General features: G+C 35.3%; 2 protein-coding genes across 10 annotated transcripts in view; one reads left to right on the top strand and one right to left on the bottom strand.

Moving 5' to 3' along the window:
* The window catches only part of CEP89 (centrosomal protein 89), a 41206-nt gene extending 20914 nt beyond the window's left edge, over positions 1-20292 (top strand). For 2 of the 9 annotated variants that reach the window (XM_026059403.1, XM_026059387.1), the window contains 4 exons: positions 1911-2000; positions 11519-11688; positions 12744-12752; positions 19302-20292. In XM_026059403.1, coding sequence (XP_025915188.1) covers positions 1911-2000; positions 11519-11688; positions 12744-12752; positions 19302-19539 — 507 coding nt within the window. In that variant the 3' untranslated portion in view covers positions 19540-20292. The other 7 variants (XM_026059418.1, XM_026059410.1, XM_026059395.1 and 4 more) reach the window with 7 other exon arrangements.
* LOC112962896 (E3 ubiquitin-protein ligase RNF182-like) lies at positions 6508-8083 on the bottom strand. The gene has a single exon (XM_026059464.1). The coding sequence runs from the start codon at positions 7547-7549 to the stop codon at positions 6827-6829; it is 723 nt and encodes a 240-aa protein (XP_025915249.1). The 5' UTR covers positions 7550-8083; the 3' UTR covers positions 6508-6826.
* Positions 20293-26097: the final 5805 nt, after the last annotated feature.

Here is a 26097-nt window from a genome sequence, read left to right as displayed (position 1 = left end):
GTCCCACCCAGTTGTAGACATCCAAAGTGAGATATCCAAGCAAAAGTTAGTTACCTTAGGTACTCTGTCATCAGTGGAGGGGAAAAAAAGCAGTTTCTAGAGTGAAATATTTTCCCTGAGATTAATCCCTCCTAACTGTATAATCACCAAAGTTTCCAGCTTTTCTCAAGGTTGAGCAGAAGCTGGCCATTTTGAACTCTATAGGCTTCATCTGGCCAAAACAGTTCCGTTTCCTGGATACTCACAATTTCTCTTGTGCAATCATTTTAAATCCCTATCAGTCCCAAGATGGAGAAAAGATCATTCACCCATACTTGAGGTTCCTCCATTTTATGGTCTAGATATTAAATGGTGCACAAACCTTGCTTTTTACTAATTCACTGTATCTTGGCTAATAGCAGGAATAACTCTGAGAGACAGACTTTTCCACTGAAATGTTTTAGTGTCAATAAAACCTTTGTATATCCAATTTCCCCTATATACCTACTAGAGTTGAACCAGAACCACCTGTCCCTAATTTTGATCACTGAATTTAAAACCTACCTAAGCAGAAAGTTAGACTTCTGTAGGTATCTTGTAGTCAGATAATCAGTTAAGGTTGCCTAATAGGAAGACCTAGAAAATACAAAGAACTTGATTACTAGAAACAGACCCTAATGATCATTAAGAGTCAGTACTGAGCTTGACATGTAAAAATGTTATCACTCCCCCACCTCAAAAGGCAGTAATCTTAGGTGTATTTACTCAGTTCAACTATTGCTATTACCTTAGCCTTACTCCTTTTTAATTCAGTAGCTGAATTTCTGAAAGAGCACATTGAAGAGTTGAAATTCATTTTATGCAGATTTAATCCAGGAAAACCAGGAGAGCAGAAAGGGTACAGCACTAAGGGCTAACTTATATTCTTATTTAATGAGTATTAAAAAAAAAAAAAACACACAAAACCTTGTAATAACCATATACTCACAAAAATATATGGATATTGTTAAGTTTACTGTTTGCAGGAACAATGATAACCTACTGATAAATCCAGTAGGAGTGAAACATAGGAGCAACAGAATACTTTAAAACAGTTTTGATAGTAGTACAGTGATGAACTGTAATGCAGACTTAGCAGCTGTCAAAATTATTCTTTTACTGTATTGTATGATTCAGCTGCCACACAGTATATCAAAATGTTACTGACTCAGTACCATGATTAAAGACATCAGTGATGCTAATTTAATTTTGATTTTCCGTGGAAGGAGATACGTCTCTGGAGTAGACAGGAGTGATAGGGTAGTTCACGGTAGTCAGGCATTGCTGATTCTAAAAGCTGGTTCGTTCTTTCTTGAATGCTGTCGGTGAATTTAAACCTCAGAATTTAAACCTCTTACAGTTTTAAAATTACTTCATTGTTTACAGCCTACACAGTCTTTGTTTGGTTTTCTTTTTAAATCTGAGAGACAGTGTAGTGCTTATGAAGTGATGGAAACAGTTATATAAGGCAGCAGCATTTTGTAAGCCACATGTCAAATTTCTGTCATGAACACCTGCTAATTTCAAGGGCTCTTTTGAGAGAAGATTACTAATGCAGTCCTGGAAGGATGAGTCTCAGTGATACAGATGGAGTCCCCAAATACACATCTGTAGAAAATTATATAGATTTGCTTGGATTACAACATCAGTAGCTATGATCCTTTCAAAATGAAGCTGCTTTAAGGTATGATTTTGTTGGCCAGTTAGCATTCACAGTCTGTTGATAAATTATTAAATAGTCATTATAAGAATAATTTTCAGGATTCTTTCTCTATCTTGGTTCTAAAGACTATTGGAGCTCAAAACAGAATTGCTTTGTCTTCCTCCATGTATGTATTTTGTCTGCCCTAAAGTAATGATTGCATTTAGCTATGTATACTGTATGTTTGCAGGCCAAGTGTTTGGAAAATGAGAATCATGGTGTTCTCAACAAAATAGTAGAAGGCAGTCTGCGCTTAGGAAGGTTAGAAGAAAAAGTTAAGGTAAGCAGTATTTCTAAGTTAAGTATTATATAAAACACTACTTATGCTTGAATTAGACAAATCAATAATCTGTGTCAAGGTTTTATCTGTTAACAAATCAACAATAGAGCAAAATTAGTTTCCCCTCAAAGTTGTCCGTGTCAGTATATAGATTCATCTAACGGAAGCAACCCTTCTGTTATCTTTGAGGAACACAAAAATAACTGCAATGAAAAAGCAAGATCGTATTTAGTGTGGGCTAATTTACTACTTTCCCATACTAGCACGTATTCTGAGCCCTGGACTGGTTGTGTGTATCAGACTGCATTGGACATTTTTATGTGAGGTACATACGTTGTCTTATAGTCTTACTCACATATAGAAAGTTTCAGGAAATGCATTTTGCTAGAATGAAAAATTAATAATTGAGAGACTATGCTGCTAACATTTTGGGAAATACTCATCAATATTTTTATTTTAATCACTGTTGAATTTTGTGCTGTAATAGCTGATTACATACTTTCATTCACAGTCAGCAATCAATAAAGTGACAAAATTATACTGAAGATAGGATTTAGGAAGGGTTGGAATAGAAGTCTGCAAGGCATCTTTATACTGCATAATTTAGACCCTCTCTCTGTCCCATATGTATATTCAGCAGAGCAAGAGGTGTGGTACTTCAAAGTAATCTCATTTCTTCTTTCAGAGAGAAACAAGTTCCAAAAAGAATTAGGTCTGGATATAGGAATAAATATTTCTCTATTTTTCCCTGTGCAGATGCCCCTTTTATGTCAAGAACTAGTTCTTGGGAATGCGATAAAAGGGCGTATATTTTTTTTATATAACACACAACTGAATTTTGCAGATTTCTTCATAAAGTATTTGGGAACTACCTTTGGTAGTTGACCTAATTGCCCAATGCTCTTCGCTTATCTAATACTTGTATCATGGCATCTGACAAGCAATTGCTAAATAGGCAGTACGTTTTCTTGAGCCATACCATTTGTTTATTCTCTAATTCACAGCATATCTTTACAAAAAACTACATTAGTTGAAAGAGAAATACTTCAAAAGAAACATTCCCTTTTTCTTTCACTGAGTTTGTTTTTCATTGAGATTGGTTCCTTCATTCAGCTCACAATATAGCCCTGTAATATTGTGTCAATATAACCAGGGATGTGGTAGCTGCAGCACGGAGACAAACACGTGAAGTCAGTTTTGTTACCAAAGACAACCCAGCCAAATTACAGCCTAACGCTGAACAAATTACAAATGCCCCAGCACCTAGATGACTTGGTGTGTGTGAATGAGCTTTCAAACCACACTAATTTTCTGCTGAGTTGCACATACATATCAATGCTGACTAGTGTTTGCTTTGTAGAGTTCTATCCTTTGTCACAGAAAACAGTCAGAGCCGCATCAGTTGCACAAAGTTACCATAGCTTTGAAAGACTGAACTACAAGTAATTAAGCATTCAGAGGCTGTGACAGTTAATACATCATTAAGTTGCTTTTACTGCACAACTCAAAGGAGGAAGGAAGGTATCTGGTAATTGGTTTCTATATATAGAAAGTAATATATACATATTACTTTCAACAAATGTTTTAAGTCAAGTTTTTGCAATCAGTTTATCCTAAAGCAAAGATCTCTACATATTGCGCTTTTCCCATTGAGACCTACACAGCTGTTCCCACATCAAATGACACAGATGTGCACCACTGTGATAAGATACACGCTCCCTCTGCCCATTCTTTGAACAGATCAACACATTGCTGGAATTAGCGACAAAGAAAAACCAAGTTGTAGAGGCAGAGAGCAGTAAGCTGAAAGATGTTCAGAATTTGTAAGGAGCCCTTCACAAAATACCAAAGTACATGAAACACTACCATAAAAGTCTTAGCGTTTCTCAAGTTATACCAATACAGCTATAAAAATTGTTTTAGCCATTTTTCATCCTCATTCATATCTAAATTTAAAGAACAGATCCTTTGGCAAGATAGCGGTTTGTATTCTTAAATACTTAAATTCTTTTCTGCAATATAGTAGGTCTGTGACTACTCTCAGGGATGGAGAAATGAGTTACATAAAATGAAGAATAATTACACACGCAGTGTGAATTAAGTTACATACCCTCTTATTTCTAAAGGAATGCAAAACCAAATCACAAAAATCCATCTAAAATCAAAACCTTTAACTGTTAATGGAAGTTAGAAAATAGATTGGAAATAGTTCTTACTCTTGCTAGATAGAAACAGTAAAACTTAAAACTAATATACTTGCAAAACTTCTTTGTTCTTAATTTTTGTCAATAAATTGTAAGGTTTAAATAGTCAAAAAAGACCTTAAACAGATCTTAAAATCTTATCTACTCTTGACTAGGGTATTATTTGAACTTTGCTAGAAGCTAGTATTATTTGTGTCTTTGCTAAAAGCACCTGTAGTTTCTTTTTAAGCCACCTGATCTCCAGCCACATAATGTTTTCTAAACAGAAGCTTTATTAACTTGTTCATAAATACTTAATTGTTGAAAAATAAGCTCTTCTGTGAATTCTGGAAAGTTTTGGGGGTTCTTTTGTTTTACATAGAAAATTAAGTTTTTTTATGTCTACATGTGAACATTGTCAAGTTTTCAGTTGGGTTCTTTTTAGTCAAAAGATTTTTCAGTCCCAATATGTAATGTAGTTCCTCAAACAGGATGGGCCATATTGCACACAACTGCTTTTCATGTGCTGTTGATAAAAATTCACGTCAATGTGAAAAGGGAGAAGAATTCTTCCTTTTGAAGATGAATGTATTGCTTCCATGGTTCACGCACTAAGGATTACACACTCCTTTCTTATTTGAATGAAATAGATTGGAGATCTCATTAGCCTGATTACATCAGCCAGGAGAATACTACTATCAGCTGCTTCAGGAAACCACAACCTGGGTTACTGAGCTGTATGCTGAGTTATGACATAACCATAATAAGCTATTAGAGTACAAGGTAAGGTGATAAGGTGTTAAGGCATGATCTGTCTCAATTCATAATAGTATTTTAAATGCACTCATTTTTCTGAAAAGGTCACAATGTTGGTGATTTCAGTGCTACACTAATTCTTATCTTAGAAAAGGATGTTTTACATTGACTTGTAGCCATCTTCAGATATTTTAGTGAGAAATACAAGATAAGAAATACAAATTATATTATATAAAGTCCTCAAATTATGATGAAGAAAAGCTTTTAGGCTAGAGATTTCAGTTACTAAAAGCGCATACAAAGTGAGTCCATATTTTTCTACTTTTTAGACATAACTGAGTAACTTACTCAAGTTTACCTTTGGGTGAACCCATTGCCCCTTATCGCAGCAGGCACAAGTCAGTCCCAAAATCATGTTGCTGATCAGATGCATTGTGGAGAAGGCTGTGTCAGCAGATTCTCTGGGGCTTCTTTCACATCACTGCTAATGTTGTTTGAGGGGAGGGAAAAAAAAAGGAGTGGGTAGGGCAGCCGTTCTTCACTGGAAGCATATAGCTCGTACCCTATGGACACTGGCTGTTCAGAAAGCTGGCAGTTCCGTTTCCTTTACGTTGCTTGCCTCTGAAGTCTGTTCATTTGCGCTTTGCACAGGAAAGCGGATCTGGTCTTCTGGATCCAAGTTCTGTCTTTTTGTAAATTCTTTTGGAGAGAGCAACTGAACAAAAATCCTGCATTTTTTATTTTGAGGCTCCTTAATGAAAAACAGATCAAGATCAGACAGATCTGTTATTAAACACAGAATCACTGTGAAAGTCTTTACAGTTAAATAAAAGGTTATTGCTAAATTAAACTCAAAAATATGTAGTTTTTTTTTAAACACAGCTTTACGACATTTTTTTAAACTGTATGCTTAAAGGTAGGTAGCAAATTAAAAGTCATTCTCTTTACAAATACCATTTTTAGCTTGAGATTTAGTAGTTATTTTAAACAAACCTTACATAAAAATCATTCACTCTGTGAAATTTTTCGTAGTTCTAGTTTATCAGTACAACCATATAAAATTTAAAAAGATAACAGTGGAACACTATCAAATAGGTTGAATAAACATATTCAGAAAAATAAAGTCCTGAGCAAAAAATTATTTAAGGAAACAACTTTTGGTATTTTAATTTTGAATAGAAATTAAGTTTATTTTTACTTTTATATGCTTTATATGTCAAAATTTTGCAGGCATGTTGGATTTATTAAAAATACTAAAACTTACTTAAAAAATGCTATTTAGTTTGCCCTTAAGATTTAATTACAAGTTTTTGTCTTAATTGTTGTAACTCAAAACTCTTCTGAAAAAAATCTCCCATCTGATGTAGAGCAAAATACTTAATGCAACTTTATTTCCCTTTGCCATCAGAAAAGGTTTGGCTCAAATCTAAGGGTTTTGTGTTGGCGTTCTTTCTTCCCAACTAAATCATCGTATGTAACAATGGGACTCATTTGCCTAACAGATTACACACAGAGTACTTCGGGGGGGTGGGGGGGGTTGTTTGGTGGTTGTTTTTTTTTTTCTTTTTTAACAATACATAACCTTCAAAAAATATTCAATTCACAATCAATGAGATAGTGATCTGAAACCAATTGTTACTTAATGAACAGGTGTTATAACCACCATCTTTTTAGTAAAAGAAAAAATACAATACCATGTTGTCAGTACCCTAAATTAATTGTGCTTTAACAAAAATACCTTTTTGCTAAGAGAGAGCTAAGAAAGATGACCAGGAAGGATTTCTGAAGTCACACTATGAAGACTTCTAACAGTCCATAATGGTTAAAGTATGTGATAAGCTTTTTAAGGTTCAGTTAAAAATCTACCAATGGATAAAATAACGCCTATCAACTTCTTGAAGAGCAGTCACAAATTCCATGGCAGAGGCGTTGACAGAAGCCATACAAAAGACATACAGTTAGACTCAATGGAACAAAACTTACAAACACAATACCTAGGGTCACTTCTTGTATCACTAGCAAAAAGATTCCAAGAGGGAGTGAACCAAAGTAAAAAAATCCAAGCAGCCATACCACTATTCTAGGTACACATTTGCACAGCTCTGAAAAGAGATCTTGCTCTAGTTGACTATGAGAACTTACAGATGCTGACTCAATGCTATGGTCTGCATCATAATCTAAGACAATACTTTGACTAGGAGTCCTCGTGGAGTCTCTTTGTACTTCCATAGTTGTAATTACTAAGCAGCTTGATGATCCATGGGAAGGACTTGAAGCAGGCAAGTTTTTTGGTGTTAAAATGACTTCTTTACTCTCAGAATTCCATGCTGTTTCATCTTTTAATGAGAGTTTGGACATAATGTTTGCATCATTAGGGAGTCCTTCAACTTTGTCTTCATGCAACTCTGTCTCACAGCGGCAAAAAGGACAGCTAATGGAGGGAGATCCATCTCCTACATGAAGTATTTTAGTTAAACATCTAGCACAAGTTCTGTGAAGACAGTCCAAGATTTTGGGTTTACGACTGTGAATGTTAAATCTTTGATAGCATATTTTGCATTCCAGTTCACTGGGTACCTTTTTCTCTCCTTCAGTGTGAGAGTAACTCATCTTTAAATTAGGCACACTGTCAAAAAAGAAGTCAGATTATAACAAGTTGTTTCATGGACTCTGAATCTCCACTTGATGTTATTTTTGCCAATAAAAAAAGTCTTTATGGAAATAAGCAACCTTTATTCTCAAGATACCTAGCATCTCCCATTTTATTGCCCCTCATTTTCATGTAGCTTTACCAAACAATTAGGCTGGCCTTAATTTTTTCTGCCATCCTGCAGTGGACTGTATTTAAACCGTAGAAAACTGTTATTGGTACAGAGAGAACATGCAGGAATTGTGTGTTTCAGAAATGCCCATAACCATTGCATAGGTCACTCTCTGTATTCCTGTAAAGCAGCTGTGCAGACCAAGGTATTTGGATGAAACAAGGGTGCTCCTTCACTATGTTCCTATCGTCATTACTTTGGAGCTAGGGAAGGGTGCTTCAAGTCTAACATAAGGAGACCATAGATTTAAGTCTCAGTGTACACATGGTGGTTCTATTCACAGAGTATTCCTGCTTCATTAGAACTGCATTTTTTTTTTCCATTTTAGGGTGCGTGAAGATTCAAGGGGCAGTGTAGTTTTTTTTCTGTGGTCTAAAACTGCTTCTGTGGTCTTGTCAATCCTAAGGATGGTCCTTAACCACACACAATTTGTCCCTTATTTTCAGATCAAATAAAAATGAATAAACCTCAAGGGAGAAACGTTAAGTGCATTTGAGTCTTCCTTGGTGTTCCCTCTCCATCTGTACTTAACTGATGAGAAGTTTGAACACCTCTGAGATGCTTTCATTTTCAGTACAATTACTTAGTTTTCTTTGACTCTGTAAATTCATCTACTTATATATTTATAAAAAGCAACATTTTTCCTCTTTTTATATCTACGGACATCAGTTTCAAAAGGCAACTTAATTATTTAATACCTGCTCTGTGTATGTTTTAATAAGGTTGGTGTATAAAGCATTTGACTTCGCTATCTTTTTTACTCTATTTTGGAAGCATCCAGTCATAGTCTGTATGACTGAAGACACTACTTACTAATTTGCATTCTGTCCCTATAGAAGACACAGACAAGGGAACTCAAGGGAAGTACTATAAATCCCAAGTTATCAATATTGCAGTTGATGAGTTGACATGCTGTCAGCAATAACTATACGAGTCCTTTATGACTGAAGTGATACACTTAGGTCTACTTTTCCATCCCTAAATTAAATGTCAAGACAGAACTAGCAAATTATTATGTGTAGAGTAGCTTTTGTGTACTAGAAAAATATTTTTTTCTGGCTGAAGTATCTCTCATCTCCTTTCTTCCAGGGTTTTCAATATGAAAAGGTTAGAATAACAATTACTACTTTTTTTTTTTTTTTTTTGCATTCTGCCTTTAGAAGATATGCTTACGGAAATGCGTTCTCTATGCCATATTCACTTCATTGTCCATCTAGTCATAGTACGCTCTTACAGACTGAGGCTGGTTATAAGCAATCATTCAACGTTGATGTAGAAAAGAATCCACCTTCCTGGAATTTCTCTGTAACAATTTTCTGACCATGCCTGTTCTTAATCTTTGGTAAAACTGCAGACCTAGTGAAGCAAATGAAGCATTGCCACTAACTTCAGCAGGTCCAGTATCTCTTTCATTAACATATAGGGGAACTTGAAGTGAGGGGGTTCTGAGAACATGCATGATTTTTTTCTTTGTATACATTGACTACCATATAAGAGACATAATTTATATTTAATCCTTTAAAATTTAAAGATATGTCTCTTTTACAGAGCTTGTAATCACAAGCTAAAAAAAATCTCTGAAATATAACATGAAAATAATAGATTAACCCCCTGCCCCCAATTCTTATACAATACACAAAGTTGCCAGCAGAACAGTTGTTAAAAAATAAAAATAAAAAAATCCCCTTTTACACTTATTTATCCCACCCACCATTATCACCAACTTATGTGGCCGCCTTTTTTCCCTCACACAGAAACTTTGAGCAAATATACTTTTTTCTAGATTTTTAAAAAATATCTGGCAAAATGTCCCAATTATCAGTAGAGAAATGTGAGGGCCCAGGTAGTACAGCGTGTGATACTGCAACTGCCCATTTTCCCTTCGTTCTGGGATATGTTCAGCTATTGATCTTTCAGACTTTGTGATATTAGCTGAAGTATACAAAGAATCCCTAAATGAGTGTTGTAGCTATAGGTGACTGTTTTGTTTACTGGATAGGTTATTCCCCAGAGTTAACAAGAATTACAACCAGAAATGAAAGAAAATGCATTTATCTTACTGATAAGAAAACATTAAAGATAAGTATTCTATCCCTCTTTCTTACAACCAAGATTGTCTACATGTGTATTAGAGAGACATACAAGTATATGTGCCTGATTTTACTTTGGCTTTTGTCTGAAAATGCGTATGCAAGATGGGATCTCCCTTTAATATAGAAAAGAGTAAAAATTTCCTAACTTATGATAGTGTGAAGGAGGGTTTAATACAACGTGCGAGTTAGCATGCTAAGTTGACAGTGCTCGCATTATCCAGTAAAGCTAATATAAACAAGATACAAAAAAGTTTCAGTGACATCCCTTTACAATTACATATCACAGTAGTACTGTTAATATTTAAACATCTAACATTTAAACAGTCAACAGTTAATCTGTATTTTATAATTAACTATGCAAACACTTTTCAGAATATTTTAATTCATACAGTGCTATTCAGTCACATAAGTTACATGATTTTACTAATCTTCACTATTACCAGTGAGATTTAGAACAGGGCTATAGCGTGTATGGGACAGCAAAGAAAATGTTGTCAGAGGGCAGACTAGCACACAATATGCATTTATACTTCAGTCTTACATTTTGTCAGTATCATTTTTTGCACTGATGGCATGAAGGTATTTCTTGTGTACAATCTTTGTGGATTTTAACACAAAGCATACCTAAAGAGTTGCCTTAATTTTTTTTTCTGCAGCATTTTATATGGTAAAAGAAAGAAGTCCTCTAGTTCTCTGAAATAATTACAGCTAGCTCTAAGTGACTTTCTGCTCTGGAGGAACATGCTTATCTTTACCCACAGCATTACAAGTATATAAATATCTAACTCTGGGTTTTGAAGACTTCCCTGGCAGCCTAAAAGCTAAGTGATGCAATTGGTTAACTTGTAGGCTTCTCATTCTTTCCAATTCTAATGCTTCAAAATCTGTCTATAACTTACATCAAATGTCATATTCTACAGATATGTGAACAGTTTAAACATTGTTTATAATCATGATCAGTAAAAGAACAGACAATATCCAGTACCAGCTTTTTTCCTAAGAGAAGCATACAGAAATGTGGAACATGCTAACAAGCCATATTTTTCAGTTACTCATGTTCTTATGTAATTTAATTGAAAAGTTAGTTCAGAGAGCAAAGTTACTTTGTACAAAAAGTATTTTTTCCCATTTTTAAGATGAGACCAATACGTTTGGTTATTATGCCAATAAGCAAAAATCACTTGCACATCGCTGAAGGAACAATTACGTGAAGCAGCAAAATACTTTAAAATGTGAAACCAGTCTCCTCTTAGTACTAAAATTAGAGAATTAACAGAACATAAATGATATTAACTACTTTTTCATGGTATACATTGATAAATATGACTGTTGGACAAGTGGTAAGCAACATGTGCTGTAAAGTGTAGCTCTGCATCTTGGAAAATAAAACCTTTTTTTGCAGCTAATTCTTTTCATTCACAAGACACTGTATGGTATTCACTGTACACCTTATCTATGCAGAACAAAGTACAAGCACAATACCTTCAAATTAACAGGTTAAAAAAAAACTGTATTAATGCAACCTACCTGACATATTTAAGCAAGGAATCACTGATGTGAAGATTTAACTGCAAATGAGCATCTTTAGCTGTTTCTTTTGTTCGTGGCAATTGTCCTTATTTTTGCCATAACCATACATTTCCTATGATCTTTAACTCTTACAGGTATATAAAAAGAAAGCAGCTGGAAAGCTTGGAGATATCAGTCTCAAAATGACTGAGCAGAAGATTGAGTTTGCTGGGAAGACCGCTCAGTACCAGCAAGAAATGAAGCACCTCCAGCGTCTGCTGCAAGACAAACAGGAAACCCTTGATGAAGTGCTGCAGCAGAAAAGGTAAGTCAGGCACAGGCAGAAACAATCCAGTTAGATTTGATGGGTGAAAGGGGTGGGGGGAGGCAACTGCACACAGCTGCAGGCTCTTACTTATCATCAGAGCCCCATTTGGTATATTCCAGTTATCTTTTCTCACTCATGTTTTAACTATACTGAAAACACTGAAATCCTCTTCTTAAATCCATCCTTCCCACCTCCAGAAAAAGATCCTTCAAAGGAGGAATTTATTCTGGGTGACTACTACTGTTCTTAAGACTGTATTTTTTATTTTTAATATCAGGAAAGAATCAATCCACATTCAAAAAATACCAACCTGAGCTTAGTCTCTGATGATCTCAGGGTCCACAAATCATCAAGATGATATGTTAGTTATTTAATAGCGTCTTCTACTAAAGGCTGAAGAGTCCCGCTTCCCTCCCCCTCCCCAAACAGTTTTCAGACTAGTAGAAAATTAAAGGAATCCAATGAGTACACATATGATGGGTTTCCTTTTGGGGGTACCTTACTGTTCTGTTAAGAAATGACATAGATTGGCTACATGCAGAATAAAAAAATAAAAAGATAAATTAACGGATTTTTACAAGATTATGACTGCCATTGTTAAAATCTCCTTTTAATACAAAGCATCCTTTAAAGACATTCCCCTCTTGTGGTAGAAGACTTCATAGCACATTCCCCATATCAGCATACAGATAAACTCCTTACAACTGGAAAGAGCTAATTAAGCAGTCATTTTACAAGTCATCTCTGCCATTGTGAGATAATAGATTTAAAAACAACAGGAAAATAGGACTTAGTATCATATGCACTATCATATCAGAACAGTTCCTCTTTTAATTACTTTATACAGTGCCATTAAACAGGTGTGAGTAGCTGGGAATTGTATAATGAACATTTAATTACTCTCTAAAATTTGTGTGAGAAAATGGTATTTTTGACTGTCCAGATTTCTCTGGAAATAATTAAGTAGGATTTTTAACTACTTCAGAAATGCCTTTCACACCTTTTTGCTCATGTTACTTTTTTTTTTTTTTTTTTTTTTTTTTAATAAAAAGACCAGCTAGGTAAGTAAAGAAGTTTTATGCAATATAGGATAGAGCATAGTTCAAAGTGCCACAATATGGATCATTCAGATTTTACCTTAATAGCCCAAAGGTAGGTAAATGAGATGATGTAAAATAATTAATTGCACTTTCCATAGACCAGTTTCACTGAATCACTTTTTCCTCCTTAGTCTGGATTGACTCATTTTCTTTAATAAGCACAAAAAATTTATAAATTCAGCTAACTTAAGAACAACATCTGCACCTTAGTCTACAGTGCAGCAGTTCTTTTGTTTAGCAGTATAATAATGAAGAAAAGTGGCTCATGGAAACAATCACGAGATGAACATCATACAGACATGTCTTACATTGGTGCAGTTTCCTACATTATAAAAAGTGTAATTACTGACTTCCTTTTTCTGGTGGCAGTGAAGCCTTGACAACATTTATTAGAGTGTAATATAATGAACACAACCCAGAAAGAAAGAAATCATTTTTATATTAAATCTCTCAAGTCTTATTTTAGTTCATCTCATCATCCTCCATTTTCCTTTGATAACAATATTAAAATCTAGATTAAAAAAACAGAAATGTTACTGAAGAGACAGCTGAATTTTACAGCTGTATAAATTAGGATATCTTTTTATTCTTACAGCATTTCTTGTTTTAATTTAATATAGCTGATACTGTTCATATGAACTAGTTCCCTCACGTTCCTTTATTCATCTCAAATATTGTGGTAATACAAAGCTGTTTCCCAATAATATATTTATTGGTAGTCCAAATACATATGTATGCTGTTATGTCTATCCAACAGAAATTAAAAATCTATTTTAGTCAGCTCCACCTATTTCTGGTTTTATAAGGTTTATTTTTTCTCTCTCCTTCCCTCCACATTGTCATAGGAGAAAGTAAGGAAAATTACTTGTAGGTTAGATGTCACTAGTCATCTGTAGCTTGGCAATCAATCAAAGTCACTAGTGTCAGGACAGTAGCAAACAGATACAGATTTATTTCCACTAGCTCTGTCGAAGGAGTAAATTTATAGTCCAAAAAACTGTCTAGCTGATAATGTTTCAATTTAAAATACCTGTCTGAACACTGCTTAAGGTAAGTGGATATAATCAATACTAGTTTTACTTGTATAATAATATATAAGATTTATATATAGTCTAATAAAGTATTCTGTAGTATATTTAAACAGGAAAGCCAGTTTAATTAAACATTTCACTGAACGTATGTTCAGTGAACTACTGTTTGGATAGCTAATTTTCTTATTTTTATCAATGTTATAATTTTACTTTAAAAAGACTATAAAACAAATTAAGCTATTTTAAAGGCACTGACCACAATCGATCTAGTCGAAAGCATAATATTTAGGTCATGAGAGCAAACTTTTTCATATAGTTGCCTTTGCTTTTAGTTTTGTAATAGTGTTAGGAAATCATACTAGCTCCGACTTAGCTACCACCCTGAAATTCTTTCTTCTCATAAAAGTTGTGTGTGTGCATGTCTGTTGGTGGTAAGTATTCTTGTAAAAGAAAAGTGTCTTCAGTTTTTTTGTAGTTCTTAAGGCTGCCTTTTCTTTTTTTAACCTAAATTCCAGCATACAATGTCTGTCATTTTTTCCCAGGGGCTCTCATCACATCACGGAGGAACTCAGTTGCAATGGGAGTTCCTAAAATATTACCAGGCTTGCTGGCTTCCTGACATCAAATATTTATCCTCTTCCTTTTCTTAGCTTGTTTCTTCAGTCTGTCCCTCAGCTTAGCATTTACTAGGTGACCACCAGAAACACCTTCACAAATCTAGTCACATTCATGCTTAGCACAATATTGCACTTTTTTTTTTCTACTGTGCATTTGTTAAATCTGCAGAAACATTTGAGTAATAGTTTGTTTAGCTATATGAGGTGCAAGGCAGTAGAAAGTCAAGCCTTTATTTTTGGGAGAATTAGTAAATTAAAGTTTTGTTAAATGTTTCAGTTTCATTTAAGGTAGTATCTCAGAAATGAGTTACAAAGCAAATGTATTTATGCTAACACAGTGCGGTGGAGATCTCCAGACACCACCATAGGCTGGTTTAGCCACGTGGCGTAGTGTAGCACAGAGTAAGGATACCACTTCTGGTCTGGAAACAGCACAGTTCTGTCAGTGAGACACTTGGGTCTGAGATAATATAGCCCTGCCTTATTAATCTGAATAGGACTTACCAGATCAGGCTCTGTGGTGCACTGATATGCCTGTATTTCTATTAGGTAGAGAAAACCTGACTGATAGTGGTCATGGTCCTCTGACCATGTCACATTACAGAGTGCCAACATGCCCAGAGGTAGTTAACTCAGATCACAGTGTGGTCTTTCCAAAGTAGAGTTTATTTTTGGACACTTGCACAGTAGTGATATTCATGTGCTTCCTCATTTTTATTTCTTCTCTCATCATTCTGTTTTTAACAAGTCTTGCATCTAAAGTAACATGAGTTTCATAAAATATAAAGAAAAAAAGTGACTTAACTTTCTCCCCTCCCTTATCATCTGTCACCTAAGGACAAAAGTCAAAGACAAAAGTTGCACTACTTACCTATTGCATCCAAGGGAACAGGAGTTTTTCACTTGATTTTCCAAAAAAAATATTTTTGTTCTCTTGGTAAAAAAAAAACTTTTAAATCTTCTAAAGAAAAGATCTGCAAATTTCACCTTCCTAGAGCTGCCCTCTTGAGCCTTCTTTTGAGAATACTGGAAATTCACAGCAACTTTTCCCCCATATAAGCTTATGAGAAAGCAATATAATTTTCTGCTCTACAGAGAGCTGATAATCATAATGTTTTTATTGTTTACAGAGTAATCTCATGAATCATCATTTTCACATACCTTTCCTTAAAGGAAATACATTGCATGTTTCAGATATAAACAAAGTTGTTAATATGGTTCCAGGATAGAAAATCAGATCCGTAAATGCCATCATGTCTTATTTATATTACAGAACACTTATCTTTATGATTTTTCTAGGTCACAGTGTATTTTATCATTTAAGTCCTATCACAAAGTACAGTACTTTGTGATAAGTTACAGTTGCTGTACTTTGCATGTTAAGTACAAGTTTGAAAGCCTTAATAATGAAACTGCCTTAGACTGTCCTTAGAAGAGGAACAACAGTAGAAAAAACTGCGTGCACAGACAGAGGAGAGGAGAGATGTCTTACCATGAGGATATATATGCAACCATAATGGAAATTGTTGCTTTGTGATAAGGTTATTTTTAGAGGATAGGTGGAATTCATTGGGACAGGAGCCCAAATGAGAGTTTGGGAGATTAAGACGGAATGAATTTGTTTCAATGAAGGATGAAAGCACTGACTTTTGTGAAGAATCTGCTTCAGACCTTCTCCTCCTGTTAACTTCCTCATCCTGAAAAAATCAGTTCAGTAATGTCATGTTGATCACTCTTAATGAGATATAAAACCTTATTTTTTTTTTGATTAGGAGTTGAAAAACCTTATGTTTTTATTTGATTAGGGGTTGAATGGAATTTTCCATCTTCTGCTAATTTAAGTAACAACAGCCTACATTTATGAGAAGCAAACTTAAGTGTATGCTCTTTGCCAAAGACATCTGAAAACAGGACACATTTACTGCTGAATGTGCATCTAGTTTTAGATGTCAAGTGACTTAAGAGTTGTGTTTGCAGGGCTGAACCAACTCTTATTGGCACAATGGAATAGCAAGGGTTACTTGTTGGGTTGAGATCTGTATAGACAGTGCCACAGTAGTGTTAGTCAAGGATACTAATGCCTCACAGAGCTTGAAGGAATTTCTGGTGAGACAGAAAACAACATGAGAGGGGTAGTGAGAAACGTTACCCAGTGAAGTAGGAATAAGGAAATTTTGTTAAGAGGGGAAAGAAAAAAAAAAAAGTTCAATACATCAGCAGCTAAAGTAAGCAAGTTGCTATGTAATCCAAGTTCCTGAGACAGCAAGGGCGTTGTGCCTAGCCAGACTAAAGAAACTCCCAAACAAGTAGAATATATTTTTAGATTTTGATAGGGTCAGAGTTTTAAAACAAAAACTTACATCAGAGACCCTTGTCTCAGGGTTGTAACTACAATTGTGTCATAACTGCTACTTCTTAGATACTCACCTAAGAAAACTGAACTTAAAGCTATATATTCTGCCATAGTGAAAGACCATGTGTGACTGTAATATACTGCATGCAACACTAAGTGCATCTGCAACATGCTTACTTGACAACAACATGCTCTGACTGCTCATTCCAAAATAAAGTCAGCAGGCAGTTCCAGATTCTACATCTCTCAGGCCTATTTCAAAATTAATCTTCAAAGAAGAGCTCAGATATACCACACCCTCCACAGGCGTGTTTCCTTGTTACTGAAGTCATTTTCAACCACATGGATATTCCAAAGCTATTCTCCTTAACCTATCCTTTTTTCTAAAATTGATAAAAATTGTTACTGAACTGAACAATTTGTAGCATGAAAACAAGCATAACAACTTAAACTGTTTGATATCTATCCCCTTTGTCAGGCATGCTGACAGCATTAAACTAAAATTCAAAATTCAAGGATCTCTGGTTTCATTTTCTCAATTCAAATTTTCTTTGTCCCAGGCTCATACAAGCATTATCAAGACAACAAATTAAAAAAAAACGAAAGAAGTCTTGCTCTTAGAAATTAGCAGATGAAATAAGCCTAGATAGTGTTTTGCACTACCATAAGGGTAAGCCAGATTAAGCACCTGCATATTCATAGTAGAACAGGAGTACTGGGCACACTGCATGCAGACTCCAATTGGAGAGAAGTGGTAGCAAAGAAGAGAAGCTTGTCCATATCAAGATATTAAAGTTAATTTAAAAACAAAATGAAACAGTGTAAATGTTCCAAGATCACAATACAAAAGGCTAGAGTGACCCAATAGGTGAAACTCAGGATGGCTTGTTAGGGGAATTCAGTCATGTCATTTTACTCCTTGTGCCTTACATCTCCCAAAATGTATGCTCAGGATAATGCTAATGGTCTTTGTAAAGCATTTTGAAGCATTTACTGAGTAACTGGTAGTACTAGTCATTCTTATCACTGTCTCAAGGAGACATATCATACTTTGTGGGAACAAAGTCTTTTCATCCACAGTTTTGGTGTTTCAAAAATGCAAGGTATCTTCACAACTGCTTTTTTGAGACTTAGCAGAATGGAAAAGGTCAAACTCATTAATGTGGCTTCATGTTCTTGGGCAGAGTCTTGGGGTACTTCTATCAACTGTACTGCTTTCCCCTGTCTTCTCTTGCTCTAATTCCATTCTTAAAGGTTAATATTTAATGATCTCCTCCCTCCACCAAAAGTTCATTCCAACCAGTATATACAAGAATGATTTTAAGGCTAAGAAAGAAAGATGAGTATTTTCCTGTCTTCCACCTGCATATCCAATCATAAGGTTAAAAACAAAATGAGCTAATGTTAGTGTTCTGGGTCAGGGTTGCTTTTCACCACTTCTTTCTCAATAGGAGGTGTTATTGATCACAGCCAACCAAAAAGTGCTGGTTATATATTTCCCAGTACCCACCTTTTGCCACAAGTGTAGTCTGATAATATTTAATCTCAAAACATTTATGTTTTGCATTGATTTGCCTCCCATTTTTAGAATGTGGTATTCAGGAGAATTTGTATAAAGGACCAGCTCTAGCAAGTGCTTCAGGTCATGCCTTGAAGTGACTGTGTTACAAAAATCTTAATGCTATAGATTTCTCTATGTGCTCACTTTGCATACAATGGCTTTACTTTCCACTTCAAATACCTTAATTTTCTGATTATTTTGATATATACTAGAAATGAGTTAGAGGAAACCCAAGAGTTTAACCTTGATGAAATATAACTTACCTAAAAGCGTGCGGCTGGAGTACACTGCATCATTAAATGGTGTTAACTACCATGTTTGAAAAATAACCTGTTTCTTGAGAGAAATACAAACAGTAAATTCATTTATGTTTAGGCAGTCAAAGAGAAATCAGCCCATGAAATAAGTTAAAATGCATTCAGGACTGTCCATCATCTCCCCCCCAAAATTTACACCACTTCTCAGTTTGGCCTCAGCCTTCCACAAAGAGGCATTAGCTGAGCACAGCAAAGACCTACATGCAGTTTGACCACACTTTTTTAGCCTCTCAGTAGACGGATGTCGAACTCTTGGCATCTGGCACAAGGCAGAATGGGGGACGCGCATTAGAGACACCTACCTGTGACAGGAAGCAGAACTGCAGTCGTGCCAGATCCAGATTCAGTGGGCTGTGGCATTCACAATATTTAGACCGCGTGTGCACTGTTCTTTTGTGCAGACTCAATCCAACTTATTACATGGATTCAAATCTTCTTTCTTATCTCATCATATCCTCTCTGACATAGCATTTACTGGGATTTTTAAAACATAATAGGAACTATTACCATTTCAATCAAAACTTTACAAGCATTTGAATACATGTATTGTGTAATTTGCTTAGGAACATATTGTAATTACATACTGCTGAAAAGTGTTTTTAAAACTAGCATTTGTTTATTCTTTTCCTAGGAAAGTGGAAGGTGAACTTGAAGTCATTTGGGAATCCACATCCAAAGAAAACAGGAGAATGAGAGAACTCTTACATAAATCTCTGGAGAAAAACAACATGTGGAGTACTGTCACAGTTCATGAGTCATACTTAGATGAAAATTTGCAGAAGGACCTAGTTTATGGACCTGATTTTAGCTATTGTGATGTGAAACTTTCATCACCTAAAAATGAAATTCAACAAGAATCTCAGGGATAAGAACACAGATGCCTTATGCATCTCATCCAAGAAAAGATCATCCTGGAGAAATCAAGAATTCTGTGGCTGAATTTGACTTTCTCAGCAACACAAGATGCAATAGAAGGGCATGTACCCTCTTCAAAAAGTCTCTTAGGTATTTTAATTCAAAGGCCTAACTTCAAGAAATTCAAGAAAATTACCAAATAAAGTATGAACAAAGTATGATCAAATTGGAAAAAAAAAATCTGTAGTCTGTTTTCTTGGCTGGTGGTGAAGCATCTTGATATCCTGAGATGCAAGAATGTCCTTACACTGAATTGCCTGCCAAAAATCTCTTCTTACCATCTTAAGGACAGAGGAAAAATATGACTGTGTAACAGACAGGACAAAAACATTTCAGTTTCATCTTCCCTGAAACTAAGTGTCTAATGACAACTGGTGGTGCCTGAATGCATAACTGTCTACCAAGTAGATTTATGGGAGCCCAGGAGTCAACATGTTCTCTACCATAGCTTTGCCAAGGGGACAAGATGTCAGTAGATGATGCAGTCCTCCTTGCGACTGAATGGGCCTTCCTTCTTTAGATTCAGTAGCTTTGCAGGAAGCCACAAAGATTTTTTTTTTCCCCATAGTGTTTTCTGCAGCAGTGCCAGCCTTCAGATTAGTATGATGCATATCTGTCATAATCACTGATTTTTCACAATATTGCATATCAATGTTGGACTAGTACATATTGGTATGAAATAAAGGGCTTTTATTTTGGAATTTACATTTAATTTGTTGGATCAGCTTTTTGATTGTTGCTTTGTCTTCACAACAAAAACTAAATGGTAGCAGAAAACTATATTGTTATAAAAATATCTATAACAATATAGCAGTTGTATAGCATTAGAAATAATGAAGATTCTCCTTGGCTTTGATAAAAGTTAACGAAAAGAATAGAAAATACAAGTTAAATTCCAATATATACTCTTGCTGATGGGGACTAGAAAGTTTACTGCTTTCTGGAGGCATTCTGCTTCACAGTAAGGTCATGATTCAGCAAAACAGTATTACGTAGGTGAGGGTGGGGAGAATACCTTGTATCACACCACCATTTTTAATAAGTGTTTGTGTGTAAGTATTTTTAAAGCAAGCTTCCTCGATACAGTGGAAAGTCAAAGAATCTACAGAATCTCACAGCAGTTGCAAAATCTCTAGTGATTTACCTGGAGTGTACTCAGATAGCACCCTGATGGGAGACAAAACAAAACACTAAGGTAGCTAAGTCACAAATATATGTGAATCATGAAATCAGTGGGAGTTTAACTTGTACTTTAATTACTTTTCCTGAGCTGGGAATAAAACAAATGTAACAGTCTCACCAGCTCAGAAAAATAAAGCTTCAGCATGCCACATGAAAACTTTGGCTAACAAAGTTAGAACTATTATTATCTTACTGTCTTCTCCCAGGTACTTAACTTTTAATTCCTTTGGTGTTCCTGGTTTTTTCAGCTTGATTATTTTAGAACTTAGTGGCTCACAATAACAAAACATCAGAAACCACTTTCAAATCAAAACACACTCAATATGTGTAGGGTTTGTTTTTTTGTTTTTTACTGAGTCCTCTAGCTAAGCCAGTCCTGCCTCTCTCCTATCCTCCCTGAATTTGAAAAACTAAGCTTGAAATGGAAGGTCTGAAATACCTATTCAAAGATGACTGTACAGACTTGATATAAACATACACACTTGCCAGTTTCCATACAAGCTCCACCTGAGTATTTACAGGTTGCATGTATGCTTGCAGTAACCCTGAAAGAACATCAAGGAAACATGGTTATACCCACATTGTTTTTCATGTTTTTGAACATCAATTTTGAAAATGAAGCCTTCTATGTCATATTTTCAAGATAAGCATCTTTCAAGTGTGCAAATGCAACCTGGGATCTGCATATGTAAACGATTTACATATATTCTTCTCATCTGTTTTTAACTGTCCTTTTGAATAGGTCTCAGGATTTTGAAAAGATAGAAAACTGTGCAGGGAAAAAACATTTATGTGTAATTCCTTAGAAATAGGATCGAGATTTTCAAAACTCATTCAATATTGGCTTTACTCTTCTTCCAGTGAAGTAAACTGGAAATTTTTATCTTACGCTTCTGCCACGTCTGCTTTCTGTTCTCACAGCTCTCATTTTGGAGTAGGTTTTATGTATGGTTCAAAGGATAGCACCTTGACAATGGAACTTTAACACTGAACATGTTCAGAAATGCCACACGTGCTTCTTCATTTGCATATCATTAGAACATTGTGTTAAACTTTAAATAAGCTAACATTTAATGAAATCACTAGGAGATTATCCATACCCTGTTTTCACAGCACTTGGGAGGAAACTGAGGAAAAACATGGATGCAGTCTTCCTTTTGTGGCTCGGCCCTTCTTTTTTGCTTACTAAAAATTCCTATTAAAGGACAATTTAAATACATATATACACATCTCCCATTTGGCAATCCTGGAAAGTAAAATCCTGAAATTGTTTCAGATTAACAAAAGTAAACACATTTCCAACAGTGTGAAGTATTATAAAAAAAAGAATTAATGATTGATGGGTACTTTTCTCCTATTCTTTCTGACAGGAGAGAAACACATTTTCTTCTTTATGTACAGCTGAAAGAGCTGGTTTCCCCCTAAGTTTCTTCCAGATGAAAGATAAATCTTGGGCTCCACATATTTTTCATCTTGCATTTTAAAACTCTTGTTGTACATAGAAACATACTGTAAAAAAGTACATTAAAGTCTACTATAGACTGCTGATTTTAGGATTAGAAAAAGCATACAAGACAGGTGTTACACACAACTATTCCTTAAAACAAACAAAGAAAAAAACAAATATTAGTTTGTTCATTAAAACACTCACAGAACATCTAAAATTTGATTCAAAAAGAAATCCGGAAATAAATGCACTGAAATTAATAATAAAGTTGATAATATAGGTGTTAAGATTGGCTAGCTGGCAATTCTACTACTTAATATAATCGAACACAGAATCATGTCTCAAAAGCTAACTAAAAGAAATCACTTGGAGTTTAAGAGTATTACCACCATTTTTTGTGCTTAAGTTGGTCAAAAAGAAAACCAAAAGAAACCAGACCATTTTATTTGAGTAACAGAAAAAAAATAAATGAACCACTAGAAACAAATCCAGTTAGAGAAATTTTCTATTTTTAGCAGTTACTAAATCTTTCCAGCTCCAGAATTTTGAAAACAGGTAATTCTAAAAAGTGCAATTAAGGAGTACTTCACTGTATTATTTAAGAAGCAAAAACCACAGGGGATCAACACTGGGAGTTTATCAGTACATCTTGTTTACAGGAAATGAGATGCGTTTTTAATTCATCTCCTCCCCTCCACCCACAGTATAGGAGTCAATTTGCTTGAAAATGCCACCCAGGATAGGTGGTAAACTCTTAACGCCAGCACAAGACATGGTTAACAAGCACTGAACACTTATGACTTGTCATTACAATTCGAATGATATGCAGTTATGTACTATTTGAAAACTGGGGTTACAAAAGGGAAAAATTGTCTAGTAAAAGTTTGCTCACATTGGTTTCTAAGCCATTCCAAATACAGCAATAAAATGCCATGACAGAACGCAGTGCCCCCGCCCAGTCGCCGAGCGACACAACAGGATCGCGGAGGCATTAAGTGACATCCGCTGCAGGCGTAGCTAGGAAGGCTACAAGCCCAGCTGGCCTGGCAGAAGCTTTGGTAATACTTGGGAGTTGTGACTGAAGGTGCACAGAACAGTGACAAGCGGCCAGAAAACCCCTCATTCACCTAGCTACCAGGACTGTGTACAGTTTTAGTGAATATGTTTGAATTCATTCAATAAAACTTTTTTTTCCCCCTGTAATTTGGAAATGCGGTCCTTAGTCTGTCCTAACAGAACTAGGAACACAGTTGCGAAGTTTCATTTCATTGCAACTTGAATTAGGTAAATAAACCTGTAGTGAACCAAAGAAAAATACAATCTAGCCAACACAGACACTGAATGATAGATAGATAGGCAGAACTTAATTGTTCCCATGCAGAGGCTCTTTTATTTCACAGACTGCAAAAATACTTGGACTATTTTTTTTTCATATTTTACCAAGGAACACCGGCGTTTATCCAATCTTGATTCAAGCCAGGTCACTGGAACAAGTTACAGAGTACTTTGGTTCCATCTGAAAACAAAAAAATTGCGGTTTTAAATGGGTTAGGTTAGAATCTGGAAAAGAGAACTATTTTTTGTTAAATAATACCAAATATATTTTATCAGCCAAGAACGAGATTCATCCTTTTGGAATGAATAAGCAACACTCCTCTGGTATTACTTTCTCATTACAGATTAATTCAATAAACATGCATTGTCAGTGGAACAATATCTTAATACCATAATATGATAACCAGTGAATTTGATGTTAGTGCTGAAAAGTCTGCTTTGTAACATACTTTAAATTACGATCCAGTCAAGCAAGAGACTGATATAAACAGTGTTTCTGAAACTCATTTTACTTTAGCTGGAGAGGAAAAATGGACAGATTATGTAAAGGAGAATTAGGCAGGCAAGAGTCAATGAACAGATGCACCTCAGAGTGGAAAAATAATTCAGTTCAAGAACACTATAATCAGCAGTTACCAGGTTTGGCAACCAGGGACTTCACGTGAAGTGACTATGCAAGATGGTATAATACCATTTTAATCTTCTTTTTAACTGTCAGATATGACTGGCTTCCTTCCTTTTTTTCTCTTTATGGCCATACCGCAAAACCCAATTCAGAATCACTGCTACCTTGTGCTTCACATCCCACCGATTCTTCTCCACAGTTATATTTTTCTGGTTTTGTTGCAGTAGTCAACAGGAAGGTAAGAAAGAGTGGTGCTACCGAAGTTAAACAGGAAAAGTTAGAACAGGACTAGAACAGGAAAACGAAAAAACAGCTGCTGGTGCATGTTCTTCCCTTTAACACAGTATCAGATTATTGTAACAGAACGGTGTCAAGTAGTCCTTTTCTAAGTGAATTTGAGGTTTAATTAAGGATTAGTTATGGTCAGAAGACCAAAGGTGGTTAGCTGAAAGGAAGGGTATCATTTTCACTACAAAGCTGGGCCTACATTAATCTTCTGAAACTTCACTGTAGTAATGCATACGAACATGTGCAAATATTCCGAACATCTTTAATAATTACTGGTTCTCCCCCTCACTGGTCATATGATTTGAGTATCTCGCAATTCCTAGCAGAAGTACAAACATGTATTTCTCAGATTTTGATATGCAAAATTTTATCATTATATAAAATCTGAAATAAAGCAGTCAGAAGGATAGGGGATCAAGACAGCATTATAAAAAGTAGTTAAAAATTAATCTTTATGCCCTGTATTTAGCAATGACTAGGAATACCTAAGCAAGCCTAGGAAACTAGTTCTGACTACAACTATTAAGCACAGACACATGAACTAGAACTTCCTTGTAATTAGCCAAAATAAAGAATTACGTTAGCATGTCAAAACACACAAAAGATGTAAAGTATTTCAAAAGACCAATTTAAAGCCAGAGAAACCTTCAGCAAATAAAATAATTCATTGTACTACATCTGTTAGAAAACAGATGCAGAGGGTTTTTTTTCTTGTTATTGCAAACATTTCCTCTCTGATACACAAGCTGACTGAAAATCAGCTAAAAAAACCCCTGCCCATTCAAAATAAACCTTCATGTCCATACCAAAGGAAAACTAGTATTTTTATAGTGTTGAACTGCTTGGGCAATGAGATACCAAAGCAGGAGAAAGCCATCTTTGATGGCTAGTTGTACAGTGCATAAAATGACGAGTCTACAGTTATTAGGGATCATTACAGTGATCACAGTTCATTAAATGGTCTTTAAGGCCAAAACCATCAGTTTCCAGCACACGGAGGTTCTCTTTACAACATGATAAGCTTAGAAAATATTAACAGTTTCCAAACTGAGAACTGTTATAAAAAATGAGTATGAGAAAGCACAGAAAATGGGCAAGGGTTACAATACCAAGAAAGTAGCTGTTCTCAATCTGATTTTACTGTCTTTGCTGATTTCTGAAGTTTGCTTGGTTGCAAGAGGATGATGTGCTTTTACTAAGGGAAAATGTGCTCACCAGGTAACAGAATACCTGACACCTGCTGGTTGTCTCTTTTGCATTTACATTATTTATCTGGCAACAACTGATACATGGTAAAAATCCTGCTAGCACCTGTAAAAGACTGTTCGGCTAACCTGTACCAGCAATACAGAAAGCTCTGCATTCCTCTTGTTTCAGCAGAGTAAGTAGTTAAACAAACAAGTAGATACCAGTGAAAGCAAACAAATGAAGCAAATAAAGGCAGATAACACAGTGCACTGTACTATACAAAATTCTTAAAGAATTATGAAATTGGAAGAGATTATTATTAGACATGATTGTAGTCTGATTTCCAATTAACTATCAGTATCTGGTTATCTTACCTTTTTCCCCACAGAGTGAAAGAGGATTCCCAACTCGATAACGTATTACTTTTTTAAACACCCTAACCTTAAT

Source organism: Apteryx rowi, unplaced genomic scaffold, assembly GCF_003343035.1.
Source record: "Apteryx rowi isolate R43461 unplaced genomic scaffold, aptRow1 scaffold_1, whole genome shotgun sequence".
NCBI lineage: Eukaryota > Metazoa > Chordata > Aves > Apterygiformes > Apterygidae > Apteryx > Apteryx rowi.
This window is presented reverse-complemented; position numbering and strand designations above follow the sequence as displayed.